Source organism: Coregonus lavaretus, assembly GCF_964263955.1.
Source record: "Coregonus lavaretus genome assembly, contig: HAP1_SCAFFOLD_3958, whole genome shotgun sequence".
NCBI classification, from domain to species: Eukaryota; Metazoa; Chordata; class Actinopteri; order Salmoniformes; family Salmonidae; genus Coregonus; species Coregonus lavaretus.
In genome coordinates this window covers 10,001-35,451 of record NW_028165551.1, presented here as the reverse complement: position 1 = coordinate 35,451, position 25,451 = coordinate 10,001, and the positions used below count along the sequence as shown (strand labels likewise).

Here is a 25,451-nt window from a genome sequence, read left to right as displayed (position 1 = left end):
CTATTGTTGTTAGGCTAGCAATTGTAGTTAACCAATTCAGCTGTTATTGTTGCTAGTTTACCAGTTGTTAGTTTACCACCGTTCCTTAACCTGTCCTTCCTCCCTAGGCGCTCCAAGGTCGTACGGCGGCCCAGTTGGAGCGTGACCTGCGTGTGGACCTGGGTTTCAGAGGGATGCCCATGACAGAGGAGCAGCGGCGCCAGTTCAGCCCCGGGCCTCGCACCACCATGTTCCGTATCCCAGAGTTCAAGTGGTCGCCCATGCATCAGCGCCTCCTCACAGACCTGCTGTTCGCCCTGGAGACCGATGTGCACGTGTGGAGGAGGTGAGGGTGGACGGACTGTGTTTGTTTACATCCCTGTTAGTGAGCATTTCTCCTTTGCCAAGATAATCCATCCACCTGACAGCTGATTAAACAGCATGATCATTACACAGATGCACCTTGTGCTGGGGACAATAAAAGGCCACTCTAAAATGTGCAGTTTTGTCACACAACACAATACCACAGATGTCTCAAGTTTTGAGGGAGCGTGCAATTGGCCTGCTGACTGCAGGAATGTCCACCAGAGCTGTTGCCAGAGAATTGAATGTTAATTGCTCTACCATAAGCCGCCTCCAACATCGTTTAGAGAATTTGGCAGTACGTCCAATCGGCCTCACAACCACAGACCACATGTAATCACGCCAACCCAGGACCTCCACATCCAGCTTCTTCACCTGCAGGATTGTCTGAGACCAGCCAACCAGACAGCTAATGAAACTGAGGAGTATTTCTGTCTGTAATAAAGCCCTTTTGTAGGGAAAAACTCATTCTGATTGGCTGGGCCTGGCTCCCAAGTGGGTGGGCCTATGCCCTCCCAGACCCACACATGGCTGTGCCCCTGCCCCATCATGTGAAATCCATAGATTAGGGCCTAATGAATGTATTTAAATTGACTTATTTCCTTATATAAACTGTAACTAAGTAAAATCGTTGAAATTGTTGCATGTTGCGTTTATATTTTTGTTCAGTACCAGTCAAAAGTTTGGACACACCTACTCATTCAAGGATTTTTCTTAATTTTTAATATTTTCTACATTGTAGAATAATAGTGAAGACATCAAAACTATGAAATAACACATATGGAATCATTTAGTAACCAAAAAAGTGTTAAACAAATACAAATATATTTTATATTTGAGATTCTTCAAAGTAGCCACCCTTTGCCTTGATGACAGCTTTGCACACTCTTGGCATTCTCTCAATCAGCTTCACCTGGAATGCTTTTCCAACAGTCTTAAAGTTCCCACATATGCTGAGCACTTGTTGGCTACTTTTCCTTCACTCTGCGGTCCGACTCATCCCAAACCATTTCAATTTGGTTGAGGTCGGGGGATTGTGGAGGCCAGGTCATCTGATGCAGCACTCCATCACTCTCCTTCTTGGTGAAATAGCCCTTACACAACCTGGAGGTGTGTTGGGTCATTGTCCTGTTGAAAAACAAATGATAGTCCCACTAAGCGCAAACCAGATGTGATGGCGTATCGCTGCAAAATGCTGTGGTAGCCATGCTGGTAAAGTGTGCCTTGAATTCTAAATAAATCACAGACAGTGTAACCAGCAAAGCACCCCCACACCATCACACCTACTCCTCCATGCTTCACGGTGGGAACCACACATGCAGAGATCATCCGTTCACCTGCTCTGCGTCTCACAAAGACACGGCGGTTGGAACCAAAAATCTCAAATATAGACTCCAAATTTGGATTTCCACCGGGCTAATGTCCATTGCTCATGTTTCTTGGCCCAAGCAAGTCTCTTCTTCTTATTGGTGTCCTTTAGTAGTGGTTTCTTTGCAGCAATTTGACCATGAAGGCCTGATTCACGCAGTCTCCTCTGAACAGTTGATGTTGAGATGTGTCTGTTACTTGAACTCTGTGAAGCATTTATTTGGGCTGCAATTTCTGAGGCTGGTAACTCTAATGAACTTATCCTCTGCAGCAGAGGTAACTCTGGGTCTTCCATTCCTGTGGCGGTCCTCATGAGAGCCAGTTTCATTATAGCGCTTGATGTTTTTTTGCGACTGCACTTGAAGAAACTTTCAAAGTTCTTGAAATGTTCCGTATTGACTGACCTTCATGTCTTAAATTAATGATGGACTGACATTTCTCTTTGCTTATTTGAGCTGTCCTTGTCATAATATGGACTTGGTCTTTTACCAAATAGGGCTATCTTCTGTATACCCCCCCTACCTTGTCACAACACAACTGATTGGCTCAAACGCATTAGGAAGGAAAGAAATTCCACAAATTAACTTTTAAGAAGGCACACCTGTTATTTGAAATGCATTCCCGGTGACTACCTCATGAAGCTGGTTGAGAGAATGCCAAGAGTGTGCAAAGCTGTCATCAAGGCAATTTGAAGAATCTGAAATATAAAATATATTGGAATGAGTAGGTGTGTCCAAACTTTTGACTGGGACTGTATATATATATATATATAAATAAAAGCTTTTACCTCAGCCCGATCCAATGCATATTCCAAAACTTGTTGCTGCAAATAGAACATTTGAAATTCATTATTGTATATATATACAGTGAGGGAAAAAAGTATTTGATCCCCTGCTGATTTTGTACATTTGCCCACTGACAAAGAAATGATCAGTCTATAATTTTAATGGTAGGTTTATTTGAACAGTGAGAGACAGAATAACAACAAAAAATCCAGAAAAACGCATGTCAAAAATGTTAGAAATTGATTTGCATTTTAATGAGGGAAATAAGTATTTGACCCCTCTGCAAAACATGACTTAGTACTTGGTGGCAAAACCTTTGTTGGCAATCACAGAGGTCAGACGTTTCTTGTAGTTGGCCACCAGGTTTGCACACATCTCAGGAGGGATTTTGTTCCACTCCTCTTTGCAGATCTTCTCCAAGTCATTAAGGTTTCGAGGCTGACGTTTGGCAACTCGAACCTTCAGCTCCTTCCACAGATTTTCTATGGGATTAAGGTCTGGAGACTGGCTAGGCCACTCCAGGACCTTAATGTGCTTCTTCTTGAGCCACTCCTTTGTTGCCTTGGCCGTGTTTTGGGTCATTGTCATGCTGGAATACCCATCCACGACCCATTTTCAATGCCCTGGCTGAGGGAAGGAGGTTTCACCCAAGATTTGACGGTACAAGGCCCCGTCCATTGTCCCTTTGATGCGGTGAAGTTGTCCTGTCCCCTTAGCAGAAAAACACCCCCAAAGCATAATGTTTCCACCTCCATGTTTGACGGTGGGGATGGTGTTCTTGGGGTCATAGGCAGCATTCCTCCTCCTCCAAACATGGCGCGTTGAGTTGATGCCAAAGAGCTCGATTTTGGTCTCATCTGACCACAACACTTTCACCCAGTTCTCCTCTGAATCATTCAGATGTTCATTGGCAAACTTCAGACGGCCCTGTATATTTGCTTTCTTGAGCAGGGGGACCTTGCGGGCACTGCAGGATTTCAGTCCTTCAAGGCGTAGTGTGTTAACAATTGTTTTCTTGGTGACTATGGTCCCAGCTGCCTTGAGATCATTGACAAGATCCTCCCGTGTAGTTCTGGGCTGATTCCTCACCGTTCTCATGATCATTGCAACTCCACGAGGTGAGATCTTGCATGGAGCCCCAGGCCGAGGGAGATTTACAGTTATTTTTTGTTTCTTCCATTTGCGAATAATCGCACCAACTGTTGTCACCTTCTCACCAAGCTGCTTGGGGATGGTCTTGTAGCCCATTCCAGCCTTGTGTAGGTCTACAATCTTGTCCCTGACATCCTTGGAGAGCTCTTTGGTCTTGGCCATGGTGGAGAGTTTGGAATCTGATTGATTGATTGCTTCTGTGGACAGGTGTTTTTTATACAGGTAACAAGCTGAGATTAGGAGCACTCCCTTTAAGAGTGTGCTCCTAATCTCAGCTCGTTACCTGTATAAAAGACAACTGGGAGCCAGAAATCTTTCTGATTGAGAGGGGGTGAAATATTTATTTCCCTAATTAAAATGCAAATCAATTTATAACATTTTTGACATGCATTTTTCTAGATTTTTGTTGTTGTTATTCTGTCTCTCACTGTTCAAATAAACCTACCATTAAAATTATAGACTGATAATTTCTTTGTCAGTGGGCAAACGTACAAAATCAGAAGGGGATCAAATATTTTTTTCCCTCACTGTATACACAGTGCCTTCAGAAAGTATGGGGTATTGTGTGTAGATTGGTTCTCGTTGCTGTTCACAAAGGCCATCACTGACTTGGTCGAATGGCTGAGGAGAGGAGAGGAGAGGAGAGGAGAGGAGAGGAGAGGAGAGGAGAGGAGAGGAGAGGAGAGGAGAGGAGAGGAGAGGAGAGGAGAGGAGAGAGGGAGGGGAGAGGAAGAGAGAACATGGAAAACAGGGAGAGTGAAGAGTTAATAATAAGTGAGAAATAAAATGTATTTAATCAATTTTCAATTCAGGCTGTAATACAACAAAATGTGGAATAAGTCTAGAGGTATGAAAACTTTCTGAAGGCACTATGCCTGCAGCGCCTCACTGAAGAGACCAAAATAACTTACTGTACAGTCGTGGTCAAACGTTTTGAGAATGACACAAATACTAATCTTCCCAAGTCTGCTGCCTCAGTTTTGATGATGGCAATTTGCATATACTCCAGAATGTCATGAAGAGTGATCAGATGAATTGCAATTAATTGCAAAGTCCCTCTTTGCCATGAAAATGAACTTAATCCCCAAAAAACATTTCCACTGCATTTCAGCCATGCCACAAAAGGACCAGCTGCCATCATGTCAGTGATTCTCTCGTTAACACAGGTGAGAGTGTTGACGAGCACAAGGCTGGAGATCACTCTGTCATGCTGATTGAGTTAGAATAACAGACTGGAAGCTTTAAAAGGAGGGTGGTGCTTGAAATCATTGTTCTTCCTCTGTTAACAATGGTTACCTGCAAGGAAACACATGCCGTCATCATTGCTTTGCACAAAAAGAGCTTCACAGGCAAGGATATTGCTGCTAGTAAGATTGCACCTAAATCAACCATTTATCGGATCATCAAGAACTTCAAGGAGAGATGTTCAATTGTTGTGAAGAAGGCATCAGGGCACCCAAGAAAGTCCAGCAGGTGCCAGGACCATCTCCTAAAGTTGATTCAGCTGCGGGATCGGGGCACCACCAGTGCAGAGCTTGCTCAGGAATGGCAGCAGGCAGGTGTGAGTGCATCTGCACGCACAGTGAGGCGAAGACTTTTGGAGGATGGCCTGGTGTCAAGAAGGGCAGCAAAGAAGCCACTTCTCTCCAGGAAAAACATCAGGGACAGACTGGTATTCTGCAAAAGGTACAGGAATTGGACTGCTGAGGACTGGGGTAAAGTAATTTTCTCTGATGAATCCCCTTTCCGATTGTTTGGGGCATCCGGAAAACACCTTGTCCGGAGAAGACAAGGTGAGCGCTACCATCAGTCCTGTGTCATGCCAACAGTAAAGCATCCTGAGACCATTCATGTGTGGGGTTGCTTCTCAGCCAAGGGAGTGGGCTCACTCACAATTTTACCTAAGAACACAGCCATGAATAAAGAATGGTACCAACACATCCTCAGAGAGCAACTTCTCCCAACCATCCAAGAACAGTTTGGTGATGAACAATGCCTTTTCTAGCATGATGGAGCACCTTGCCATAAGGCAAAAGTGATAACTAAGTGGCTCGGGGAACAAATCATCAAAATGTTGGGTTCATGGCCAGGAAACTCCACAGACCTTAATCCCATTGAGAACTTGTGGTCGATCCTCAAGAGGCGGGTGTACAAACAAAAACCCACAAACTCCAAGCATTGATTATGCAAGAATGGACTGCCGTCAGTCAGGATGTGGCCCAGAAGTTAATTGACAGCATGCCAGGGCGGATTGCAGAGGTCTTGAAAAAGAAGGGTCAACACTGCAAATATTGACTCTTTGCATAAACTTAATGTAATTGTCAATAAAAGCCTTTGACACTTATGGAATGCTTGTAATTATACTTCAGTATACCATAGTAACATCTGACAAAAATATCTCATAACTGTATACATTATATACAGTGCCTTCAGAAAGTTTTCATATCCCTTGACTTATTCCATATTTTGTTGTCACAGCCTGAATTGAAAATGGATAATATATATATATATATATTTTTTTTACCAATCTACACACAATACCCCATAATTACAGTGAAAACATGTTTCTTTACGTGTTTGCACATTTTGTGAAAAAAATAAATAAATGTAATAGCTCATTTACGTAAGTATTCACACCCCTGAGTCAATACATGTTATACAGTGAGGGAAAAAAGTATTTGATCCCCTGCTGATTTTGTACGTTTGCCCACTGACAAAGAAATGATCAGTCTATAATTTTAATAGTAGGTTTATTTGAACAGTGAGAGACAGAATAACAATCCAGAAAAACACATGTTATAAATTGATTTGCATTTTAATGAGGGAAATAAGTATTTTAAAATGAACTAGTCAAATTAACTAGTCAAATTAACTAGGTCAAATTAACTAGTCAAATTAACTAGGTCAAGATACATGAAATGAAAACCAACTAAATTTGCTAAATAAATTATAATATATTATATGTAAATATATTCTCAGCAGACACTCTTTCAGAGGGAATAATGGAAGCTCGATGAAAGTTGTTTGTAAAAAAAAGTGTTGTTCTGTGGACTAATGCCTTCCAGGGTGTAAGGCAGAGTTGTTCTGTGGACTCATGCCTTCCAGGGTGTAAGGAAGAGTTGTTCTGTGGACTCATGCCTTCCAGGGTGAAGGAAGAGTTGTTCTGTGGACTCATGCCTTCCAGGGTGAAGGAAGAGTTGTTCTGTGGACTCATGCCTTCCAGGGTGAAGGAAGAGTTGTTCTGTGGACTCATGCCTTCCAGGGTGAAGGAAGAGTTGTTCTGTGGACTCATGCCTTCCAGGGTGAAGGAAGAGTTGTTCTGTGGACTCATGCCTTCCAGGGTGAAGGAAGAGTTGTTCTGTGGACTCATGCCTTCCAGGGTGAAGGAAGAGTTGTTCTGTGGACTCATGCCTTCCAGGGTGAAGGAAGAGTTGTTCTGTGGACTCATGCCTTCCAGGGTGTAAGGCAGAGTTGTTCTGTGGACTCATGCCTTCCAGGGTGAAGGAAGAGTTGTTCTGTGGACTCATGCCTTCCAGGGTGAAGGAAGAGTTGTTCTGTGGACTCATGCCTTCCAGGGTGTAAGGAAGAGTTGTTCTGTGGACTCATGCCTTCCAGGGTGAAGGAAGAGTTGTTCTGTGGACTCATGCCTTCCAGGGTGAAGGAAGAGTTGTTCTGTGGACTCATGCCTTCCAGGGTGAAGGAAGAGTTGTTCTGTGGACTCATGCCTTCCAGGGTGTAAGGAAGAGTTGTTCTGTGGACTCATGCCTTCCAGGGTGAAGGAAGAGTTGTTCTGTGGACTCATGCCTTCCAGGGTGAAGGAAGAGTTGTTCTGTGGACTCATGCCTTCCAGGGTGAAGGAAGAGTTGTTCTGTGGACTCATGCCTTCCAGGGTGAAGGAAGAGTTGTTCTGTGGACTCATGCCTTCCAGGGTGTAAGGAAGAGTTGTTCTGTGGACTCATGCCTTCCAGGGTGAAGGAAGAGTTGTTCTGTGGACTCATGCCTTCCAGGGTGAAGGAAGAGTTGTTCTGTGGACTCATGCCTTCCAGGGTGAAGGAAGAGTTGTTCTGTGGACTCATGCCTTCCAGGGTGTAAGGAAGAGTTGTTCTGTGGACTCATGCCTTCCAGGGTGAAGGAAGAGTTGTTCTGTGGACTCATGCCTTCCAGGGTGAAGGAAGAGTTGTTCTGTGGACTCATGCCTTCCAGGATGAAGGAAGAGTTGTTCTGTGGACTCATGCCTTCCAGGGTGAAGGAAGAGTTGTTCTGTGGATTCATGCCTTCCAGGGTGTAAGGAAGAGTTGTTCTGTGGACTCATGCCTTCCAGGGTGAAGGAAGAGTTGTTCTGTGGACTCATGCCTTCCAGGGTGAAGGAAGAGTTGTTCTGTGGACTCATGCCTTCCAGGGTGAAGGAAGAGTTGTTCTGTGGACTAATGCCTTCCAGGGTGTAAGGAAGAGTTGTTCTGTGGACTCATGCCTTCCAGGGTGAAGGAAGAGTTGTTCTGTGGACTCATGCCTTCCAGGGTGAAGGAAGAGTTGTTCTGTGGACTCATGCCTTCCAGGGTGAAGGAAGAGTTGTTCTGTGGACTCATGCCTTCCAGGGTGAAGGAAGAGTTGTTCTGTGGACTCATGCCTTCCAGGGTGAAGGAAGAGTTGTTCTGTGGACTCATGCCTTCCAGGGTGTAAGGAAGAGTTGTTCTGTGGACTAATGCCTTCCAGGGTGTAAGGAAGAGTTGTTCTGTGGACTCATGCCTTCCAGGGTGTAAGGAAGAGTTGTTCTGTGGACTCATGCCTTCCAGGGTGAAGGAAGAGTTGTTCTGTGGACTCATGCCTTCCAGGGTGAAGGAAGAGTTGTTCTGTGGACTCATGCCTTCCAGGGTGAAGGAAGAGTTGTTCTGTGGACTCATGCCTTCCAGGGTGTAAGGAAGAGTTGTTCTGTGGACTCATGCCTTCCAGGGTGAAGGAAGAGTTGTTCTGTGGACTCATGCCTTCCAGGGTGAAGGAAGAGTTGTTCTGTGGACTCATGCCTTCCAGGATGAAGGAAGAGTTGTTCTGTGGACTCATGCCTTCCAGGGTGAAGGAAGAGTTGTTCTGTGGATTCATGCCTTCCAGGGTGTAAGGAAGAGTTGTTCTGTGGACTCATGCCTTCCAGGGTGAAGGAAGAGTTGTTCTGTGGACTCATGCCTTCCAGGGTGAAGGAAGAGTTGTTCTGTGGACTCATGCCTTCCAGGGTGAAGGAAGAGTTGTTCTGTGGACTCATGCCTTCCAGGGTGAAGGAAGAGTTGTTCTGTGGACTCATGCCTTCCAGGGTGAAGGAAGAGTTGTTCTGTGGATTCATGCCTTCCAGGATGTGCAGAATGAGGTCAAAATGACTAGCAGGTGCAGACAATGAGACAGAAAATAACCTGCAGACGAATCATCCCTCTAGTGTAAAACAACTTATTATTAACCCCTCACTCTCTCCTCTCTCCTGTTTTTCCATCTTCTCGCTTCCTCTCCTCTCCTCTCCTCTCCTCTCCTCTCCTCTCCTCTCCTCTCCTCTCCTCTCCTCTCCTCTCCTCTCCTCTCCTCTCCTCTCCTCTCCTCTCCTCTCTCCAGCCATTCGACCAAGTCCGTGATGGACTTTGTGAACAGCAACGAGAACATCATCTTCGTCCACAACACCATTCACCTCCTCTCTCAGATGGTGGACAACATCATCATCGCCTGTGGAGGGATCCTCCCTCTACTCTCTGCTGCCACCTCCCCCTCTGTAAGTGTGGCTCACCGCTGCCCCGTTCTGGTGGGAAGGGGAACTGCAGGACAGCTCATGTTGATCAGACCTGGGGCCTCATTTATCAAACGTGCATACATTTCTCACTAAATTCTGGCGTACGTGGAGATTCTAGGATTTGCGTACGCAGCATGTTACGGAGATTTATCAAACTGTCGTATGCAACATATACGCATGTTTTCATTGATAAATCAGGACCATACTATATTTGTGCGCTTGTGAACGAGCATTAGAACCCAGCCTGGAAAACACCCTCCATTCACCTTGTATGGTAACAAAAACACCCTCCATTCACCTTTTATGGTAACAAAAACACCCTCCATTCACCTTTTATGGTAACAAAAACACCCTCCATTCACCTTTTATGGTAACAAAAACACCCTCCATTCACCTTTTATGGTAACAAAAACACCCTCCATTCACCTTTTATGGTAACAAAAACACCCTCCATTCACCTTTTATGGTAACAAAAACACCCTCCATTCACCTTGTATGGTAACAAAAACACCCTCCATTCACCTTTTATGGTAACAAAAACACCCTCCATTCACCTTGTATGGTAACAAAAACACCCTCCATTCACCTTTTATGGTAACAAAAACACCCTCCATTCACCTTTTATGGTAACAAAAACACCCTGATTTGCTGCATGTTTTGGAGATGATGGAACTGGGCCATGACAGTTTATAAAAGAAAAACGCAAATGGCCAGTTTGATCATATTTGTGTAGAGGTGTGGGCAGAATGTGTTCATCTTTTTGCAGTGACTTTCAAACAGAAAAATGCCTACAGTGAGTAAAAAAAAGTCAAACTAAATACTGCCTACAGCCAACACTTCTATGCAAAAGACGAATTGATGTTCAATATTTCGTTTTTCAATACATGATTGTGTTTCTATGTCCTGCCTTGGTATAGGCTCTGCGATTAAATTGCCTACGAGGAGGCACTCCTGGGTTTACAGTGGGTTGTTTTTTTGTTTTTTTGTGCGCACGCACCTTTGACAAATGAGGCCCCTGGTGATTCCTGTGTCCTGGTGGTATATACCTTCCCTACCTGCTGGTACAACTTGGCCATGCTAGAAAGGACGGAAGGACAGCTTATTTATACCTATACCATATCCATCTAGTGGTTACTATACCATATCCATCTAGTGGTTAATGTACCATATCCATCTAGTGGTTACTGGACCATATCCATATAGTGGTTACTGTACCATATCCATCTAGTGGTTACTATACCATATCCATCTAGTGGTTACTATACCATATCCATCTAGTGGTTACTATACCATATCCATCTAGTGGTTACTATACCATATCCATCTAGTGGTTACTATACCATATCCATCTAGTGGTTACTATACCATATCCATCTAGTGGTTACTATACCATATCCATCTAGTGGTTACTATACCATATCCATCTAGTGGTTACTATACCATATCCATCTAGTGGTTACTATACCATATCCATCTAGTGGTTACTGGACCATATCCATCTAGTGGTTACTATACCATATCCATCTAGTGGTTACTATACCATATCCATCTAGTGGTTACTATACCATATCCATCTAGTGGTTACTATACCATATCCATCTAGTGGTTACTATACCATATCCATCTAGTGGTTACTATACCATATCCATCTAGTGGTTACTATACCATATCCATCTAGTGGTTACTATACCATATCCATCTAGTGGTTACTATACCATATCCATCTAGTGGTTACTATACCATATCCATCTAGTGGTTACTATACCATATCCATCTAGTGGTTACTATACCATATCCATCTAGTGGTTACTATACCATATCCATCTAGTGGTTACTATACCATATCCATCTAGTGGTTACTATACCATATCCATCTAGTGGTTACTATACCATATCCATCTAGTGGTTACTATACCATATCCATCTAGTGGTTACTATACCATATCCATCTACTGGTTACTATACCATATCCATCTAGTGGTTACTATACCATATCCATCTAGTGGTTACTATACCATATCCATCTAGTGGTTACTGTACCATATCCATCTAGTGGTTACTGTACCATATCCATCTAGTGGTTACTATACCATATCCATCTAGTGGTTACTATACCATATCCATCTAGTGGTTACTATACCATATCCATCTAGTGGTTACTGTACCATATCCATCTAGTGGTTACTATACCATATCCATCTAGTGGTTACTATACCATATCCATCTAGTGGTTACTGGACCATATCCATCTAGTGGTTACTGTACCATATCCATCTAGTGGTTACTATACCATATCCATCTAGTGGTTACTATACCATATCCATCTAGTGGTTACTATACCATATCCATCTAGTGGTTACTATACCATATCCATCTAGTGGTTACTGTACCATATCCATCTAGTGGTTACTGGACCATATCCATCTAGTGGTTACTATACCATATCCATCTAGTGGTTACTATACCATATCCATCTAGTGGTTACTGTACCATATCCATCTAGTGGTTACTATACCATATCCATCTAGTGGTTACTGTACCATATCCATCTAGTGGTTACTATACCATATCCATCTAGTGGTTACTGGACCATATCCATCTAGTGGTTACTGGACCATATCCATCTAGTGGTTACTGGACCATATACATCTAGTGGTTACTATACCATATCCATCTAGTGGTTACTATACCATATCCATCTAGTGGTTACTATACCATATCCATCTAGTGGTTACTATACCATATCCATCTAGTGGTTACTATACCATATCCATCTAGTGGTTACTATACCATATCCATCTAGTGGTTACTATACCATATCCATCTAGTGGTTACTGTACCATATCCATCTAGTGGTTACTGGACCATATCCATCTAGTGGTTACTATACCATATCCATCTAGTGGTTACTATACCATATCCATCTAGTGGTTACTGTACCATATCCATCTAGTGGTTACTATACCATATCCATCTAGTGGTTACTGTACCATATCCATCTAGTGGTTACTATACCATATCCATCTAGTGGTTACTGGACCATATCCATCTAGTGGTTACTGGACCATATCCATCTAGTGGTTACTGGACCATATCCATCTAGTGGTTACTATACCATATCCATCTAGTGGTTACTGTACCATATCCATCTAGTGGTTACTATACCATATCCATCTAGTGGTTACTGGACCATATCCATCTAGTGGTTACTGGACCATATCCATCTAGTGGTTACTGGACCATATACATCTAGTGGTTACTGTACCATATCCATCTAGTGGTTACTATACCATATCCATCTAGTGGTTACTATACCATATCCATCTAGTGGTTACTGTACCATATCCATCTAGTGGTTACTATACCATATCCATCTAGTGGTTACTATACCATATCCATCTAGTGGTTACTGTACCATATCCATCTAGTGGTTACTATACCATATCCATCTAGTGGTTACTGTACCATATCCATCTAGTGGTTACTAAACCATATCCATCTAGTGGTTACTGTACCATATCCATCTAGTGGTTACTATACCATATCCATCTAGTGGTTACTATACCATATCCATCTAGTGGTTACTATACCATATCCATCTAGTGGTTACTATACCATATCCATCTAGTGGTTACTATACCATATCCATCTAGTGGTTACTGGACCATATCCATCTAGTGGTTACTGTACCATATCCATCTAGTGGTTACTATACCATATCCATCTAGTGGTTACTATACCATATCCATCTAGTGGTTACTATACCATATCCATCTAGTGGTTACTATACCATATCCATCTAGTGGTTACTGGACCATATCCATCTAGTGGTTACTGTACCATATCCATCTAGTGGTTACTATACCATATCCATCTAGTGGTTACTATACCATATCCATCTAGTGGTTACTATACCATATCCATCTAGTGGTAACTATACCAATTCCATCTAGTGGTTACTATACCATATCCATCTAGTGGTTACTATACCATATCCATCTAGTGGTTACTGTACCATATCCATCTAGTGGTTACTATACCATATCCATCTAGTGGTTACTATACCATATCCATCTAGTGGTTACTATACCATATCCATCTAGTGGTTACTGTACCATATCCATCTAGTGGTTACTGGACCATATCCATCTAGTGGTTACTATACCATATCCATCTAGTGGTTACTGTACCATATCCATCTAGTGGTTACTGTACCATATCCATCTAGTGGTTACTGTACCATATCCATCTAGTGGTTACTATACCATATCCATCTAGTGGTTACTATACCATATCCATCTAGTGGTTACTATACCATATCCATCTAGTGGTTACTGTACCATATCCATCTAGTGGTTACTAAACCATATCCATCTAGTGGTTACTGTACCATATCCATCTAGTGGTTACTAAACCATATCCATCTAGTGGTTACTGTACCATATCCATCTAGTGGTTACTATACCATATCCATCTAGTGGTTACTATACCATATCCATCTAGTGGTTACTGGACCATATCCATCTAGTGGTTACTGTACCATATCCATCTAGTGGTTACTATACCATATCCATCTAGTGGTTACTGTACCATATCCATCTAGTGGTTACTGTACCATATCCATATAGTGGTTACTGTACCATATCCATCTAGTGGTTACTGTACCATATCCATCTAGTGGTTACTATACCATATCCATCTAGTGGTTACTGTACCATATCCATCTAGTGGTTACTATACCATATCCATCTAGTGGTTACTATACCATATCCATCTAGTGGTTACTGGACCATATCCATCTAGTGGTTACTATACCATATCCATCTAGTGGTTACTATACCATATCCATCTAGTGGTTACTATACCATATCCATCTAGTGGTTACTGTACCATATCCATCTAGTGGTTACTGTACCATATCCATCTAGTGGTTACTATACCATATCCATCTAGTGGTTACTATACCATATCCATCTAGTGGTAACTATACCATATCCATCTAGTGGTTACTGTACCATATCCATCTAGTGGTTACTATACCATATCCATCTAGTGGTTACTATACCATATCCATCTAGTGGTTACTATACCATATCCATCTAGTGGTTACTGTACCATATCCATCTAGTGGTTACTGTACCATATCCATCTAGTGGTTACTGTACCATATACATCTAGTGGTTACTATACCATATCCATCTAGTGGTTACTATACCATATCCATCTAGTGGTTACTATACCATATCCATCTAGTGGTTACTATACCATATCCATCTAGTGGTTACTATACCATATCCATCTAGTGGTTACTGGACCATATCCATCTAGTGGTTACTATACCATATCCATCTAGTGGTTACTATACCATATCCATCTAGTGGTTTCTATACCATATCCATCTAGTGGTTACTATACCATATCCATCTAGTGGTTACTATACCATATCCATCTAGTGGTTACTATACCATATCCATCTAGTGGTAACTATACCATATCCATCTAGTGGTTACTGGACCATATCCATCTAGTGGTTACTGGACCATATCCATCTAGTGGTTACTGGACCATATCCATCTAGTGGTTACTGTACCATATCCATCTAGTGGTTACTATACCATATCCATCTAGTGGTTACTATACCATATCCATCTACTGGTTACTGTACCATATCCATCTAGTGGTTACTGGACCATATCCATCTAGTGGTTACTATACCATATCCATCTAGTGGTTACTATACCATATCCATCTAGTGGTTACTATACCATATCCATCTAGTGGTTACTGGACCATATCCATCTAGTGGTTACTATACCATATCCATCTAGTGGTTACTATACCATATCCATCTAGTGGTTACTATACCATATCCATCTAGTGGTTACTGGACCATGCATCATCGAGTACAGTGTTTCCAAAACTCGGTCCTGGGGACCCCAAGAGGAGAACATTTAGGTTTTTGCCCTATAACTACACAGTTGATTCAAATCATCAACTCATCATCAAGCTTTGACGATTTGAATCAGCTGTGTAGTGCTAGGGCAAAAACCAAAATGTCCGCCCCTTGGGGTCCTCGGGACCGAGTTTGGGAAACGCTGATTTTGAGTCTATTCCAGTCAAATCAGGGAGTACATTGGAATTCCAATTATCGTCAACGCTTTTTAGAACATTTTGGAATTGAAATGGAATTGAGCCCATCCTTGGTGTGGTTTTTCACATTGGGTACTAAATCACTGTATGACCGTGTATCCTTATTTCCACTCAACTCGCCTCTTGTTATGAATATATCTTCAGTTTAACACCTGGTAGTGCTACTTCCTCTCTGGTTCCTTTTGTTCATTATATTCAACAGCAACAACTACATTGGTTTATATCTTAACTTTGAAGTATTTTGGCTAAAGCCTTATAACCTTGAGTTCTCAAACAAACGAAAGTATTCTGACTTGATTTGATAAGTTCTGTCATTGTTTTAATCATTTTCTTTCTTTCTTTCTTTCTTTCTTTCTTTCTTTCTTTCTTTCTTTCTTTCTTTCTTTCTTTCTTTCTTTCTTTCTTTCTTTCTTTCTTTCTTTCTTTCTTTCTTTCTTTCTTTCTTTCATCTCCGTCTGCTTCTGTCTGTTTTTTGCAGAGTTCTAAGGTTAGTACGAACACTGTGAGTCTTTCTCTTGATATATTTTCACTAATATTCTTTAGCTCTGTTGTTTGCTGTAGCGTTTGCTGGACATCCATAATGTAACTCTATTGTTAATATTCTAGACTCTTCTGTTCCTAGACTGTCTCTGCTTGTATATGTTAATGTATGTGGATCTCTGTTCTCTGTTCAGTTACATAAGAGAGAAAGAGAGAACTTATTCAAAGCCATTATTGCAGTAAAGAGATAGAGAAAGAAAGAGAAGATGAATTGAAGAATAGAGAAAGAGAGAGATGTTATCTTCTCCTCTCCGAGCTTGTCCCCTCTATGTCCAACCTAAATAAGGAGAGCGAGAGATAGATACATGTAAAGAGAGAGATATGAAGAGAGATAGATACATGTATAGATAGAGATATAGATGTATCTCTCTCTCTCTCTCTCTCTCTCTCTCTCTCTCTCTCTCTCTCTCTATATGTATATATATATATATATATATATATATATATATATATCTTTATATATATATATGTGTGTATATATATATATAATATATATATATATATATATATATATATATATATATATATATATATATATATATATGTATAGAGATATAGATTGATATAGTGAGGTATAGAGAGAGATATAGAGAGATAGATACATGTATATATATATATATATATATATATATATATATATATATATATATATATACAGTGGGGAGAACAAGTATTTGATACACTGCCAATTTTGCAGGTTTTCCTACTTACAAAGCATGTAGAGGTCTGTCATTTTTATCATAGGTACACTTCAACTGTGAGAGATGGAATCTAAAACAAAAATCCAGAAAATCACATTGTATGATTTTTAAGTAATTAATTATCATTTTATTGCATGACATAAGTATTTGATCACCTACCAACCAGTAAGAATTCCGGCTCTCACAGACCTGTTCGTTTTTCTTCAAGAAGCCCTCCTGTTCTCCACTCATTACCTGTATTAACTGCACCTGTTTGAACTCGTTACCTGTATAAAATACACTTGTCCACACACTCAATCAAACAGACTCCAACCTCTCCACAATGGCCAAGACCAGAGAGCTGTGTAAGGACATCAGGGATAAAATTGTAGACCTGCACAAGGCTGGGATGGGCTACAGGACAATAGGCAAGCAGCTTGGTGAGAAGCCAACAACTGTTGGCGCAATTATTAGAAAATGGAAGAAGTTCAAGATGACGGTCAATCACCCTCGGTCTGGGGCTCCATGCAAGATCTCACCTCGTGGGGCATCAATGATCATGAGGAAGGTGAGGGATCAGCCCAGAACTACACGGCAGGACCTGGTCAATGACCTGAAGAGAGCTGGGACCACAGTCTCAAAGAAAACCATTAGTAACACACTACGCCGTCATGGATTAAAATCCTGCAGCGCACGCAAGGTCTCCCTGCTCAAGCCAGCGCATGTCCAGGCCCGTCTGAAGTTTGCCAATGACCATCTGGATGATCCAGAAGAGGAATGGGAGAAGGTCATGTGGTCTGATGAGACAAAAATAGAGCTTTTTGGTCTAAACTCCACTCGTCGTGTTTGGAGGAAGAAGAAGGATGAGTACAACCCCAATAACACCATCCCAACCATGAAGCATGGAGGTGGAAACATCATTCTTTGGGGATGCTTTTCTGCAAAGGGGACAGGACGACTGCACCGTATTGAGGGGAGGATGGATGGGGCCATGTATCATGAGATCTTGGCCAACAACCTCCTTCCCTCAGTAAGAGCATTGAAGATGGGTCGTGGCTGGGTCTTCCAGCATGACAACGACCCAAAACACACAGCCAGGGCAACTAAAGAGTGGCTCCGTAAGAAGCATCTCAAGGTCCTGGAGTGGCCTAGCCAGTCTCCAGACCTGAACCCAATAGAAAATGTTTGGAGGGAGCTGAAAGTCCGTATTGCCCAGCGACAGCCCCGAAACCTGAAGGATCTGGAGAAGGTCCGTATGGAGGAGTGGGCCAAAATCCCTGCTGCAGTGCGTGCAAACCTGGTCAAGTCCTACAGGAAATGTAGGATCTCTGTAATTGCAAACAAAGGTTTCTGTACCAAATATTAAGTTCTGCTTTTCTGATGTATCAAATACTTATGTCATGCAATAAAATGCAAATTAATTACTTAAAAATCGTGATTTTATATATACAGTACCAGTCAAACGTTTGGACACACCTTCACATTCTCATTCAAGGGTTTTTCTTAATTATTACTATTTTTTACATTGTAGAATAATAGTGAAGACATCAAAACTATGAAATAACACATATAGAATCATGTAGTAACCAAAAAAGTGTTAAACAAATCAAATTATATTTTATATTTGAGATTCTTCAAATAGCCACCCTTTGCCTTGATGACCGCTTTGCACACTCTTGGCATTCTCTCAACCAGCTTCACCTGGAATGCTTTTCCAACAGTCTTGAAGGAGTTCCCACATATGCTGAGCACTTGTTTGCTGCTTTACCTTCACTCTGCCATCCGACTCATCCGACTCATCCCAAAACATTGCAATTGGGTTGAGGTCGGGGGATTGTGGAGGCCAGGTCATCTGATGCAGCACTCCATCACTCTCCTTCTTGGTAAAATAGCCCTTACACAGCCTGGAGGTGTGTTGGGTCATTGTCCTGTTGAAAAACAAATGATAGTTCCACTAAGCCCAAACCAGATGGGATGGCGTATCGCTGCAGAATGCTATGGTAGCCATGCTGGTTAAGTGTGCCTTGAATTCTAAATAAATCACAGACAGTGTCTCCAGCAAAGCACCATCACACCTCCTCCTCCATGCTTTATGGTGGGAACTACACATGTGGAGATCATCTGTTCACCCACACCGCATCTCACAAAGACACAGCAGTTGGAACCAAAAATCTCAAATTTGGACTCATTAGACCAAAGTACACATTTCCACCGGTCTAATGTCCATTGCTCGTGTTTCTTGGCCCAAGCAAGTCTCTTCTTCTTATTGGTGTCCTTTAGTAGTGGTTTCTTTGCAGCAATTCGACCATGAAGGCCTGATTCACACAGTCCCCTCTGAACAGTTGATGTTGAGATGTGTCTGTTACTTGAACACTGTGAAGCATTTATTTGGGATGCAATTTCTGAGGCTGGTAACTCTAATTAACATATCCTCTGCAGCAGAGGTAACTCTGGGTCTTCCATTCCTGTGGTGGTCCTCATGAGAGCCAGTTTCATCATAGCGCTTGATGGTTTTTGCGATTGCACTTGAAGAAACTTTCAAAGTTCTTGAAATGTTCTTTATTGACTGACTTTCATGTCCTAATGTAATGATGGACTGTCGTTTCTCTTTGCTTATTTGAGCTGTCCTTGCCATAATATGGACTTGGTCTTTTACTAAATAGGGCTATCTTCTGTATACCCCACTACCTTGTCACAACACAACTGATTGGCTCAAACGCATTAAGAAGGAAAGAAATTCCACAAATTAACTTTTAAGAAGGCACACCTGTTAATTGAAATGCATTCCAGATGACTACTTCATGAAGTTGGTTGAGAGAATGCCAAGAGTGTGCAAAGCTGTCATCAAGGCAATTTGAAGAATCTGAAATATAAAATATATTTTCAAATCAAATCAAATGTTATTTGCTAAATACACAGAATACAACAGGTGTAGACCTTACAGTGAAATGCTTACTTACAAGCCCTTAACCAACAATGCAGCTTTAAGAAAAAAAAAAAAAAAGTGTTAAGTAAAAAATACATAAGTAAAAAATAAAAATAGCAAATCATTAAAGAGCAGCAGTAAAATAAAACAACAGTAGGGAGGCTATATACAGGGGGCACCGGTACAGAGTCAATGTGCAGGGGCACCGTTTAGTCGAGGTAATTCAGGTAATATGTACATGTGGGTGGAGTTAAAGTGACTATGCATATATAATAAACAGAGTAGCAGCAGTGCAAAAGAGGTGGTGAGTGTGTGGGAGGGGGGGGGGGGGGGGGGGGGAATGCAAATAGTCTGGGGAGCTATGACTGTTCAGGAGTCTTGGGGGTAGAAGCTGTTGAGAAGTCTTTTGGACCTAGACTTGGCGCTCCGGTACCGCTTGCTGTGCGGTAGCAGAGAGAACAGTCTATGACTAGGGTGGCTGGAGTCATTGACAATTTTTAGGGCCTTCCTCTGACATCGCCTGGTATAGAGGTCCTGGATGGCAGGAAGCTTGGCCCCAGTGATGTAGTGCCTTGCGGTCGGAGGCCGAGCAGTTGCCATACCAGGCGGTGATGCAACCAGTCAGGATGCCCTCGATGGTGCAGCTGAAGAACTTTATGAGGATCTGAGGACCCATGCCAAATCTTTTCAGTCTCCTGAAGGGGAATAGGCTTGTCGTGCCCTCTTCACGACTGTCTTGGTGTGCTTGGACATTTTACATTTTAGTCATTTAGCAGACGCTCTTATCCAGAGCGACTTACAGTTAGTGAGTGCATATATTTTTCATAATGGCCCCCCGTGGGAAACGAACCCACAACCCTGGCGTTGCAAGCGCCATGCTCTACCAACTGAGCTACACGGGACCATGATAGTTCATTGGTGATGTGGACACCAAGGAACTTGAAGCTCTCAACCTGTTCCACTACAGCCCCGTCGATGAGAATGGGGGTGTGCTCAGTCCTCTTTTTTTTCCTGTAGTCCACAATCATCTCCTTTGTCTTGATCACGTTGAGGGAGAGGTTGTTATCCTGGCACCACACGGCCAGGTCTCTGACCTCCACCCTATAGGCTGTCTCATCATTGTCGGTGATCAGGCCTACCAATGTTATGTCGTCTGCAAACTTAATGATGGTGTTGGAGTCGTGCCTGGCCATGCAGTCGTGGGTGAACAGGGAGTACAGGAGGGGACTGAGCACCACCCCTGAGGGGCCCCCGTGTTGAGGATCAGCTTGGCAGATGTGTTGTTACCTACCCTTACCACCTGGGGGCAGCCCGTCAGGAAGTCCAGGATCCAGTTGCAGAGGGAGGTGTTTAGTCCCAGGGTCCCTAGCTTAGTGATGAGCTTTGTGGGCCCTATGGTGTTGAACGCTGACCTGTGGTCAATGAATAGCATTCTCACGTAGGTGTTCCTCTTGTCCAGGTGGGAAAGGGCAGTGTGGAGTGCAATAGAGATTGCATCATCTGTGGATCTGTTGGGGCGGTATGCAAATTGGAGTGGGTCTAGGGTTTCTGGGATAATGGTGTTGATGTGAGCCATGACCAGCCATTCAAAGCACTTCATGGCTACAGACAGTTCTACGGGTGGTAGTCATTTAGGCAGGTTATCTTAGTGTTCTTGGGCACAGGGACTATGGTGGTCTGCTTGAAACATGTTGGTATTACAGACTCAGTCAAGACACTTGCCAGTTCGTCAGCGTATGCTTGGAGTACACGACCTGGTAATCCGTCTGGCCCTGCGGGCTTGTGAATGTTGACCTGCTTAAAAGTCTTACTCACATCGGCTACGGAGAGCGTGATCACATAGTCATCCAGAACAGCTGATGCTCTCATGCATGATTCAGTGTTGCTTTCCTCGAGGCGAGCATAGAAGTGATTTTGCTCGTCTGGTAGGCTCGTGTCACTGGGCAGCTCGCGGCTGTGCTTCCCTTTGTAGTCTATAGTGGTTTTCAAGCCCTGCCACATCCGACGAGCGTCGGAGCCGGTGTAGTACAATTCAATCTTAATCTGCTATTGACTCTTTGCCTGTTTGATGGTTCGTCGTAGGGCATAGCTGGATTTCTTATAAGCGTCCGGGTTAGAGTGATTTGTTTAACACTGTTTTGGTTACTACATGATTCCATATGTGTTATTTCATAGTTTTGATGTCTTCACTATTATTCTACAATGTAAAAAATAGTACAAATAAAGAAAAACCCTTGAATGAGTAGGTGTGTCCAAACTTTTGACTGGTACTGTATATATCTATAGCTAGAGACATATAGAGATATAGAGCGAGATAGAGAGATCACAGATATATATATATATATATATATATATATATATATATATATATATATATATATATATAGAAAGATAAAGATTTAGAGAGATACAGTGCATTCGGAAAGGATTCAGACCCCCTTGACTTTTTCCACATTTTGTTACGTTACAGCCTTATTCTAAAATGTATTAAATCGTTTTTTCCCCTCGTCAATCTGCAGACAATGCAAAGCAAAACAGAGGTTTTTAGAAATGTTTGCAAATTTATAAATAAATACAAACAGAAAAAATAACATTTACATAAGTATTCAGATCCTTAACTGCTTTGTTGAAGCACCTTTGGCAGCGATTACAGCCTTGAGTCTTCTTGGATATGACACTACAAGCTCGGCACCCCTGTATTTGGGGAGTTTCTCCCATTCTTCTCTGCAAATCCTCTCAAGCTCTGTCAGATTGGATGGGGAGCGTTGCTGCACAGCTATTTTCAGGTCTCTCCAGGACGTTAGATCGGGATCAAGTCCGGGCTCTGGCTGGGCTACTCAAGGACATTCAGAGACTTGTCCCGAAGCCACTCCTGCGTTGTCTTGGCTGTGTGCTTAGGGTTGTTGTCTTGTTGGAAGGTGAACCTTCGCCCCAGTCTGAGGTCCTGAGCGCTCTGGAGCAGGTTTTCATCAAGGATCTCTCTACTTTGCTCCGTTCATCTTTCCCTCGATCCTGACTAGTCTCCCAGTCCCTGCCGCTGATAAACATCCCCACAGCATGATGCTGCCACCACCATCCTTCACCGTAGGGATGGTGCCATGTTTCCTCCAGACGTGACGCTTGGCATTCAGGCCAAAGAGTTCAATATTGGTTTCATCAGACCAGAGAATCTTGTTTCTCATGGTCTGAGAGTCTTTAGGTGCCTTTTGGCAAACACCAAGCGGGCTGTCATGTGCCTTTAACTGAGGAGTGGCTTCCGTCTGGCCACTCTACCATAAAGGTCTGATTGGTAGAGTGCTGCATAGATGGTTGTCCTTCTCAAAGGTTCTCCCATTTCCACAGAGGAACTCTGGAGCTCTGTCAGAGTGACCATTGGTTTTTGGTCACCTCCCTGACCAAGGCCCTTCTACCCTGATTGCTCAGTTTTGCCGGGCGGCCAGCTCTAGGAAGAGTCTTGGTGGTTCCAAACTTCTTCTATTTAACATTTACATTTACATTTACGTCATTTAGCAGACGCTCTTATCCAGCGACTTACAAATTGGTGCATTCACCTTATAGCCAGTGGGATAACCACTTTACAATGTTTTTTTTTTTTTTTTTTTTTTGGGGGGGGGGGGGGGGGGTAGAAGGATTACTTTATCCTATCCCAGGTATTCCTTAAAGAGGTGGGGTTTCAAATGTCTCCGGAAGGTGGTGAGTGACTCCGCTGTCCTGGCGTCGTGAGGGAGCTTGTTCCACCATTGGGGTGCCAGAGCAGCGAACAGTTTTGACTGGGCTGAGTGGGAACTGTGCTTCCGCAGAGGTAGGGGAGCCAGCAGGCCAGAGGTGGATGAACGCAATGCCCTCGTTTGGGTGTAGGATCAGAGCCTGAAGGTACGGAGGTGCCGTTCCCCTCACAGCTCCGTAGGCAAGCACCATGGTCTTGTAGCAGATGCGAGCTTCAACTGGAAGCCAGTGGAGTGTGCGGAGGAGCGGGGTGACGTGAGAGAACTTGGGAAGGTTGAACACCAGATGGGCTGCGGCATTCTGGATGAGTTGTAGGGGTTTAATGGCACAGGCAGGGAGCCCAGCCAACAGCGAGTTGCAGTAATCCAGACGGGAGATGACAAGTGCCTGGATTAGGACCTGTGCCGCTTCCTGTGTAAGGCAGGGTTGTACTCTCCGAATGTTGTAGAGCATGAACCTACAGGATCGGGTCACCGCCTTGATGTTAGCGGAGAACGACAGGGTGTTGTCCAGGGTCACGCCAAGGTGACATTTAAGAATGATGGAGTTGATTGGGGACCTTCAATGTTGCAGATTTTTTTTGGTCCCCTTCCCCAGATCTGTGCCTCGACACTATCTTGTCTCGGAGCTCTACGAACAATTCCTTCCACCTCATGGTTTGTTTTTTGCTCTGACATGCACTGTCAACTGTGGGACCTTATATAGACAGGTGTGTGCCTTTCCAAATCATGTCCAATCAATTGAATTTACCACAGGTGGACTCCAATCAAGTTGAAGAAACATCTCAAGGATGATCAATGGAAACAGGATGTGCCTGAGCTCAATTTCGAGTCTCATAGCAAAGTGTCTGAATACTTATGTAAATGTGATATTTCCATTTATTTATTTTTTTATACATTTGCAAAATTTCAAAAAACCTGTTTTTGCTTTTGCCATTATGGGGTATTGGGTGTAGATTGATGAGTAAAAAAAATATTTAATCAATTTTAGAATAAGGCTGTAAAGTAACAAAATGTGAAAATAGTCAAGGGGTCTAAATACTTTCCGAAGGCACTGTATAGAGAGAGATAGATATAGAGAGAGATCACAGAGAGAGATAGAGAGAGATCACAGAGATATAGAGATCACATAGACATGGAGAGAGAGAGAGAGAGAGAGAGATCACAGAGACATAGCAAGAGATATAGATATAGAGAGAGATCACAGAGACATAGCAAGAGATATAGATATAGAGAGAGATCACAGAGACATGGAGGGAGAAAGACATATAGAGAGATAGTGAAAGCCTTCTCATCTCTGTGTGGAACCTAAAGAAGGAGAGAGGAGATGGAGGAGTCGTCGACCCCCAGAAGGGGTCAAAGGGTGAGGAGGTGGCCCCTGTCCCAGGAGGTGGAGGGACAGGGGGAGAGGTGCGTAGCGTACCAACCCAAATCCGAACCTGTGATATTATATGAGCACCAACCCAAACACCTTGCCCTCACTGTTTAGTCCTTCAGCAGCCCTCTTAGGAAGCTAAGGAGAGCTCAGGAGCCTGGCATGCAAGGCTAGCGTGTGTGTCTCACTCCCCCTCTCTCTTGTTCCCCTCCCCTACTCCCGAAGCCATTGATGCAGTACACAGAGTTTTTGCGATTTAGAATGTCAATGGCCGCAATCACATTATCCAGGAACACTTGGTGCCAACATGGCTGACGTGTTTCAGAACTTTATGTATCTACATCTCTGGCTGGCTGTCACTGCTACTGTTCCGTTCCCATGTACCATAAGGTGCTTCCAGCACTGTGTCACTATCCCCCCCACTGCTACCCCAAACAGACCTATCCACTATCCCCCCACTGCTACCCCAAACAGACCTATCCACTATCCCCCCCACTGCTACCCCAAACAGACCTATCCACTATCCCCCCACTGCTACCCCAAACAGACCTATCCACTATCCCCCCACTGCTACCCCAAACAGACCTATCCACTATCCCCCCCACTGCTACCCCAAACAGACCTATCCACTATCCCCCCACTGC

The 25,451-nt window shown here is 43.1% G+C and overlaps 1 protein-coding gene across 1 annotated transcript in view; it reads left to right on the top strand.

Annotated features, from left to right (window-relative positions):
* The window catches only part of LOC311115735 (neurobeachin-like), a gene marked incomplete at both ends in the record, with an annotated part of 55,656 nt that overhangs the window by 20,555 nt on the left and 9,650 nt on the right, over window positions 1-25,451 (top strand). The window contains 4 exons of the mRNA XM_084190884.1: window positions 108-325; window positions 9,240-9,393; window positions 16,040-16,063; window positions 24,747-24,842. Of these exons, the coding sequence (XP_084047010.1) occupies window positions 108-325; window positions 9,240-9,393; window positions 16,040-16,063; window positions 24,747-24,842 (492 nt within the window). The remainder of the gene's footprint in view (window positions 1-107; window positions 326-9,239; window positions 9,394-16,039; window positions 16,064-24,746; window positions 24,843-25,451) is intronic.